The sequence below is a fragment of the Rhineura floridana genome, chromosome 3 (genome assembly GCF_030035675.1).
Source record: "Rhineura floridana isolate rRhiFlo1 chromosome 3, rRhiFlo1.hap2, whole genome shotgun sequence".
In the NCBI taxonomy this organism is placed as follows: Eukaryota; Metazoa; Chordata; class Lepidosauria; order Squamata; family Rhineuridae; genus Rhineura; species Rhineura floridana.
In genome coordinates, this window is record NC_084482.1 from 26,652,667 (window position 1) to 26,660,755 (window position 8,089).

Sequence of the window (8,089 nt, forward strand, 5' to 3'; positions counted from 1 at the left end):
TTATGTAAAACCAAGCAGATGTTTTATTTAAAAAATGTAAAGAAACGTTTGTGCAAGAACAAGCAAAAGACAGCAACATAGGCAAGTATAGTAAAAATTCAAGATGCTGAACAGCTGATTTCTAGCACTATCACACTTTGTCCAAGTCATTTAAAAACAAACTTTCTTAGGTAGAGCTGCCATTATTTGGGCTGCCAAAAGGCATTTAAAAAAAAATGGGGGGGGGATTAAAAGAAACTCAGAAGTAGGAATTCTCTGGAACCTTTGACAACCTCCTGTGCGCATGTGTGTGTCTATGCTTCCAGGCATAGACCAGAGCAACTATTTCACTAGTGAAAAGGCTTCATGTGGCGTGACAGACAGGAATACAACCAGTACTCCCCAAGGTTGTACATGCTGAATTCCAATTAAAAGCACAGAAGCCCTGCAAAGGGAGAGAAATGGCAGTCTTACCCTTGGTATACTCTAACCCATTATCCCATAACTTCTGCCAACAAATTTTCACTAGGGGCACAGTGGATACTTCCTGGATGCATCACCTGCCAAAGTGAACTGTGGGGCGAAAGGCTTTCTGCTGGATTGGCTGCTGTTCCCACTTGACCGCTGTTGACGTGCGAGATTTGTTTCTCCCCTCTGGGAGGGTCTGGTTCTGAGATGGTGCATTCATACAGATCGTTATACCTGTTTATGGCTTCCGCCACTCTATTTATGGCTTCCGCCTGCGCAAGAATAACTTCTCGCATCTGACTAGCACTTGTTTTGATTTCCCTCCTGGTTCTGGAAGCCTCCCTATGGATTTTCTCCCTCTCTTGCCTCTCTATGTCCATGTAGTCTTGGAAGAACTGCTGAAAGCCCTCCATGTTTCTATTACAGCGTAGCAATTCTTTAGGAAGCTGTTTCATAGACCAACACTTTCTAGCTCTTGTGCTGGCAGCTGGGCGCTGTAGAATTCTTCTTGCTGTAGGAATAAAGAAACCATGCCTTAAGATTAGAATAAAGAATCCCTGCCTGAAGCAGGAGCAGAGAACACACCCCACAGAAAAGGGGGATACTGTGGAGGAAACAGAACAAGCCAGTGAACTGCACTGGCTATTTGCTTTAGCTGTCCTGTACCCATCTCTCTCCCTCTGCCCAAAGCATATCAATTTTCCTCCCAACAAATATGCTGTGTTGTGGAGAGATTACAGGAGGATCACCGAGATGCTATAACAAAACAAACTGAATTCTGAAATGGCAAAGGGAATCGGAGATTGATAGAATCCAGTTATTCGTAGGGGAGGCTGGGGTGAAAGAAAAACTCGGACGGGAAAATCTGTACTCACGTAGTGCTTGGGCGATCGAAGCGCTCCCGGTAGAAGCACCAAGGGAAGTAACTGATAGTCTTCGGGAGGCTCTAGACCTACCACAGGGCAGCCTGGGTCCCTGGCTCTTGTTGGAATGCAGCTGACCTGCAGGTTGCGATGCACCGTTCTGTTCCTCTGTATGCTTTTCATCCTTCACGGCAGAAGTGGCTGCCTTTGGTCTCATGCGGCGATCATTGCAGCAGATGTTATCCAAGAGGCCATAGTATTTCCAGAAGGAATTTGCTTCACTGGGTTGGTCATTGTTCTCCTTAAGTTGCCTGTACTGCCTCTTTAAATCCTTGGCTTTGGTGCGCAGCTGGTGCGCAGTGCGGTTGTACCCATATTGGGCCATGCTTTTGGCAAGCTCTTCGTAGACAGACTGGTTCCTGTGGCAGGAATTCAGCTGCTCCTGCACCTTCAATTCCCCCAAAAGGGTGAGGAAGTGTGTGGTCTCCTGGCTGGCCCAAGTCTCCCCTCTTTGCCTTGGCATGATGGCCCCTAAAGCTGCAAAGGAAAAGATTCAGAATAAAGAGTTAACCTCTTTCTCAGCTTCTAAATTTTAGTGGTTAAGAACATTAGAAGCTCCCTTATTCCACATCAGGCCATTGGTTCAACTCAGAACTGTCTATAGCACGGGGCACATTTGGCCCCTGGGCTTCTCTCTCTGGCCCTTGGGACTCTGCCTAGGCCACACCACTCACTGGTCCTGCTTCACACCTTGAATGTTTTTGCCTGGCTGGAATATGTCTTTGAATTCTGATAATGCTTCTTGCTTATCCGAATGGAGAATAGAGGGATGTGTGAAAGCATGTGTAAAACTACCTTATTGCACAAAAGTAAAAATATCAGTCATGAACCCACCCACTTTTACTCCTGGCCCCTCCCACCACTGACAAGTGACCCTTGGAAGGGTGGGGAACCTTTTCCAACCCAAGGGCTGCAAAAAGCAGAAAACACAACAGATGCAGGTGTTGCCTCCTTTGTACTTTAGGTCACGTTCCAGCAACACAAAGGTTTCTACACACACTCAGGCACATGTGCGTGTGAGGGTGCGCACACACACAACACAACACTCCACCTGGGCAAGCAAGAGGCATTATTACAATTCAAGGACACATTCCAGTTAGGCAAACGTACTTGACGTCAGTGCAGAGGGGAAAGTGCCCTGGGGGGAGTCCTGAGGATTGGGCAGGGAGTCCTGAGGGCTGCATATGCCCCCCCCAAGGCCCTAGGGTTCCCCATCGCTGTACACTGACTGGGACAGGGTGTCCAGGATTTCAGCCAGGAGACTCTCCCAGCCCTACCGTGAGATACTAGAGAATAAACACTTGCTACTGAGGTACAGCTCTTCCCCAACATTTATTTATTTATGACCAGGTTTCTGCACTGCCTTTTACCCACAATTGCCCCTTCAAAGCAGTAAACAACATTTCATCATAATAAATAATGTAAAATAGCATCCAATTAAAGAGACATTACATCCCTTTAAACCTGAGCAGCAGCACTTTAAATGGTGGTTGTTATGTGCCTTCAAGTGGATTACGACTTATGGAGACCCTATGAATCAGCGACCTCCAAGAGCATCTGCCATGAACCACCCTGTTCAGATCTTGTAAGTTCAGGTCTGTGGCTTCCTTTATGGAATCAATCCATCACTTGTCTGGTCTTCCTCTTTTTCTATTCCCTGCTGTTTTCCCCAGCATTATTGTCTTTTCTAGTGAATTGCGTCTTCTCATGATGTGTCCAAAGTATAACCTCAGTTTCATCATTTTAGCTTCTAGTGACACTTCTGGGTTAACTTGTTCTAACACCCAATTATTTGTCTTTTTTGCAGTCCATGGTATGCACAAAGCTCTCCTCCAGCACCACATTTCAAATGAGTTGATTTTTCTCTTATCCACTTTTTTCACTGTCCATTACCATCAATTAATAGAAGCCAGACTGGAATAGAAATGAGTTTTAAGGTATTTCAAAAGTTCCAAAGGTGGTGCCTCTAGCATTACCTGCCAGGCTTCAGCCTCTATAATCAGCTTTGCAGGTCCATAGCTTGACCACCAAGACCAGTGCCATAAGAGGGGTTTAAACACCTGTGGGGACCAGGGGTAGCCAACATCAGTCTCCACTAAGATTAAAGGGAAGGGCTTCTAAAAAGGAGGACCTAATTGCCACATCTCTCTGTTTACAAGTCTGCACTGCTTAACCCAGTACCACATCCCCAAAACCTTTTTAGGCTCCACATGTGAGGTTGCCAGTTTTATTTCAAAAAATTCTTTGCCCTACTGTAATTAAGCCTAAATACATCTAAGTTATAGTAAGTGCACATACGTTCCTTCATTTACCCTTGCTTCCCCTTACTCTGTTGTGTCTCTCTCACACACGATAGCAATACAATTATTTGTTAAATTTATGCCCTTCCGCCAGGAAAAAAAAACCCTGAGTAGTAACAGTAGATTAAGCAGGGTTCCAGTAGGGAAGCACGTAAGATCGGCCTTCCATAGCAAAAACGGCATGCTGCTCCGCCTTCCCCGATCCCGCCTCTCAATTCAACAAAAGCCTGTGAGTGCCGGCTGTTAAACTTCTTGCCTGTGGCGAGGACTTGGAAAGGGCCAAGGAGCTTTCCAGGGAGGGGCCAGCGAAGCGCAACAATGGGTGGGATCCCTTTTTCTGCCACGCACCGCGGTCTCCCCCAGCTGGTTACGGCAGCGTCACCAACACAAGCATGCCCTTGACTGCTAAGTTTCTAATGCTGGTTTTACATAAGATTTTACGCCGCCTGCAGGGTTTGGCTGACTTTTAGATTGTGGTTTTTTTTTTTTGGTGTGTATGTAAATGTATGTACTGCCTTCAAGTCGATTCCGACTTATGGCGACCCTATCAATAGGGTTTTCATGAAGCTGAGAGGCAGTGACTGGCCCAAGGTCACCCAGTGAGCTTCACGGCTGTGTGGGGATTCGAACCTGGTCTTCCAGATCGTAGTCCAACGCCACTACACCACACTGGCTCTCTTTTTGGTGTATCCTGATCCGATTATATGTACTTTGTTTTACACGGCTTTTAATTGCTTAGCTTGCATTTTAATGTTTGTAAACCGCCCAGAGGCCTTGGTTGATGGGTGGTACAGAAATGCAGTGAATAAACGGGGGCATACACACACACACAGAGCCAGATCTGACTACTCCTTCGCTTCCCCTTTTTCTACAACTGAAGCCTGCCTTTCTAGAGCGTGCACAATTATTAGGAGAAATGCCCCATTTCAGAACGTTCCTGTGCCTAAGCACTCTTCTGTGACGACGGCCAAGAGATCCTGCGATCCAGACTCACATACGTTGCCCCGCCCCGTCCGGCCCTACATCCAGGCTTCAAAGCTCCCCTTAAAATTAAAATGGATGCCCCTTATTTCATAGTGGCGTTGCTCTCTCGGTGGGCCCTCCGTTCCTGTTCAGTTATACCTCACCTTAGAACTGCCCTTAACCTTGGCAAGGCCACCTTCGGGGATCAATTAACAAGGCTACTCGGACTTTACTTGTATGAAGGAAAGCGTTCCTCCGGACCACAAAGCCTGGAATCCTATACACATATACTTACCTAGAAGTAAGTCCCATTGATTTCAATGGGGTTTACTTCTGAGTAGACATGTATAACTGCGCTGTAAGCGAGTGTCAATTTAGGGAGAAATCCCCTCTGAAATCTAGCCAAGCTGAGACAAATTCCGTTCCTGTCCAAAGGAAGACTGGAGTAGCAACTCCGCATTTTATTCGCCTCGCATTTCAACCACGGGGCTCCTGTGGATAACAGCCATAGGCTCCTATGGAAGGATATTCTTCACCCCCACTGAGCCGCACGCTGCGCAAATGCCTCGGAAGGGAGAGGAGGTGGATCTGCCTTTTGGTAGGGTCGCTTACCCCGCGGAAGCTTCTGGTGTCCTCAGCCGAACCTTAATCTCTGGAGCCGCAGCTTTGAGATTTGGCCTTCGCAGTCAACGCCAGCGCTTTTCTATGGCCCTCTTTCCTCCCCGCAAGAAAAAAAGAAGTAAGACTTACTCCATCCAATGGTCTCTCCCTCCCCCCTTACTCCAAATTCCCTCCCTAATCCTGGGAATCGATTCCCATTCAGCGGAAGCGTGTTCCGAACGATTAACCTCGATGGCTTTCTCATTCAAGACAATGGCTCTCGTTTCCCACCTCTTGATAAGATTAACGTCGTATGCAACGCCGTGCGGGGGAGGGGAGAAAAACTACCAGGTAGTTGTTGGCTAGTAGAAAGCAAAAGCTAAAGGCTACCTGAAGCTGCCTTGGGGCGGGGGTGAGGTGAGACTAGATGCGGCCCTAGTCTAGCTGCCAGCAAGTGGCGCCCAAGCAAGCCATGCAATCAGCACCCCCAAATCCCAAAAGCAGATGTAGGCAGAGGTTTTTGGTAAACTGGGAAAACATTTTGCTCCTGTATTTGCTTAAAGCTTTTAAAGTCTATTCATTTAAACAGAGGCATGATTATTCGGTTTGTCCGCCTGTTTGTCTGTCCAACCAATGTTTCTGAGATCAGATAACATAAAAACACACTTTTCAGAATAGATTTGTACCCAATAGCTAGCTATTTCAGTCTGATTTCAAATAAAAATGCATTTAAAATGTTAATTATAATTTTTATTATTACAAATCCAAAATCATCTATTACGCTATCCTGCTTTAACTGCCATTATCACCACATCCAATATAGAAAGAACCAGGAAAACTCTTCAATGAACTTTAGCCTGTAATTAGAAAATACTCCGAATCAAAACACTCTGTGGTCTTAAAATATGACTTTTCTTGCTTTTAAGTTTTGAAAACTCAGCCACTAGTTTTTTAGTTCTTTGCCTGGGTTCCTTCTAGGAAGAAGGGCAGGATATACGTTTAAGAACTAAATAAATATAGATCCAGTTTTACAGCTGTTTTGTGTTCTATTGACATTGGGGCGAGTCCAAGAAGTTTCTCTTGCACCATTGTTGAACACAGATATGTTCTTACCAATTTTAACTTTGAGAAGCTACGTTCCCCACAAGCTATGGAAGCTGACAAAGTCAAACGGATCTGTAGAGCTATAAAAATGTTTGGATAACAGTGAGTTTATTTTCACAAACAAACTTCATTACTTCTTCAGGAATTGAATTTTTTTGTCTTGACTTTATGGACACTGCTACAAAAGGGGATGCCACAGGCAGGGCAGGGACAGTCACAAAATGGCTCCCATGGGGGCATGAACAGTCCCACTGTTGGCTACTGCAAACAAAACATTCATTTCACAGAAGGCTTAAAGACAAGTAACTTGCCCAAGAACCTTAGCACTGTAAAAAGCTGAGGTGGAGCGTATGAACTCCAAAACATACAGCCACTCCTTTGAATCCACAGTCTGCTCCATTTCACAGAAGGCAAGTCATTTTCCCAAATCACCTCTAAATAAAATACGCCACCCATGCCAAAATGCACACCTTTTCCCTCCCACACAGGCCCTGGGTCCTCCATTTTTTCTTCTGTCCCCAGTCCCTGGCTGAGATCCTCCATTTTTTTCTTCCCCCACAGTAACTGCCTTTCCTTCTTCCGCTGAGGCACAGGTACAGCTGCTCCCTTGTGATCCCCACTCCTCTCCTCGGAATCCACAGGCTCTCCTGCTGAGAGTGTCCAGTAAGAACTATTCTCTACCTTCTCTCTGCTGGTCCCATCCAATTAAAACTGTTCTTTCAGTGGTCTCATTGAAGAAAGGGAACAGTTTTCACTGGTCTTCCTTCTCTCTGCTAGTAGTGTCCATTTCTGATTCTGTGGCCAGTTATGATAGAGGGCCTAAGGAAACTGGGTCAGTGAGAGTTAAGAAAAGCTGGTGGCCATCATAATTTATAATTGTGCGATGAAGGGGACAGAGACCCTGGAGGGTATTCTGGTAGGTCTTTGTGAGCACACTGGTGCCTTTAGGCTCTGCATTGCGGTAGGGACTGTAGGATTTCTACCGTGTGGCAGATGAGAATTCTGCCACTGAACCACCAATGCAGTCCAAGGTGGTCTGTTTGCCTCAGGGATGTCCCACCCCCACTCCCCAGAATGATCAGTTCTCAAGAAAAAGAAGAAAAGCAAGTTACTAGTCGATTTACCTACTTGGAATCAAATTCCTGCTTGGGCCATAAAGCTCCCTCGATGACCTTGAGCCTGTCATGCTGTCTCAGCCGAACCCATCTCATAGGGTTGTTGTGAGAATAAAGAAGGATAGTAGTCCCATCCACATGCAGCTCAGCCTTGCTCCTTTGTGCAAAGGTGGGACATAAATGTGTATTTTCAGGGAAAATGTAAATGTTAAGAGCAGTAGGACAATAAAAGCAATGACCTAGGGAGGTGGTGGCCTCTCCAACACTGGAGGCATTCAAGAGGCAGCCCGGTAGGCACTTTTGTATGCTTTCATTTGTATTCCTGCACTGAGCAGGGGGTTGGACTCAATGGCCTTATAGGCCCCTTCCAGCGCTACTATTTTATGATTCTACAACAGCCCTACACAAGTCCACACTGCCTAACATTCTGCACATTCCTGGAGCATCCAAAGAGAATTTCTGGTCATATGCAGAGTGCCTTCTTGTCCTTGAGTAATCCACTACTACATCCACATCCAAATCTGGGCTAAACCAAGACTTCCCTATCAGATAGTGTGATGTCCAAGTATCTATGATCCATGTACCTTTGGCATGAAATTATGACTATTGTTGTTAGGAGTTTTTTACATCTGATCTT

General features: G+C 45.9%; 1 protein-coding gene across 9 annotated transcripts; it reads right to left on the reverse strand.

Annotated features, from left to right (window-relative positions):
- On the reverse strand, positions 1-7,578 carry LOC133379576 (zinc finger and SCAN domain-containing protein 20-like). 9 transcript variants are annotated; one of them, XM_061615121.1, is made up of 3 exons: positions 7,466-7,578; positions 1,323-1,847; positions 1-958 (listed from the first exon to the last, which is right to left on the reverse strand). In XM_061615121.1, exons 1-3 carry the CDS (start codon positions 7,521-7,523, stop codon positions 474-476), a joined length of 1,068 nt encoding a protein of 355 aa, XP_061471105.1. In that variant the 5' UTR covers positions 7,524-7,578; the 3' UTR covers positions 1-473. The 9 variants fall into 9 exon arrangements, with proteins under 9 accessions (XP_061471105.1, XP_061471107.1, XP_061471114.1 ...); XM_061615123.1 differs by lacking the exon at positions 7,466-7,578 and adding an exon at positions 5,246-5,565; XM_061615130.1 differs by lacking the exon at positions 7,466-7,578 and adding an exon at positions 4,929-4,951.
- Between the last annotated feature and the right edge of the window lie 511 nt (positions 7,579-8,089).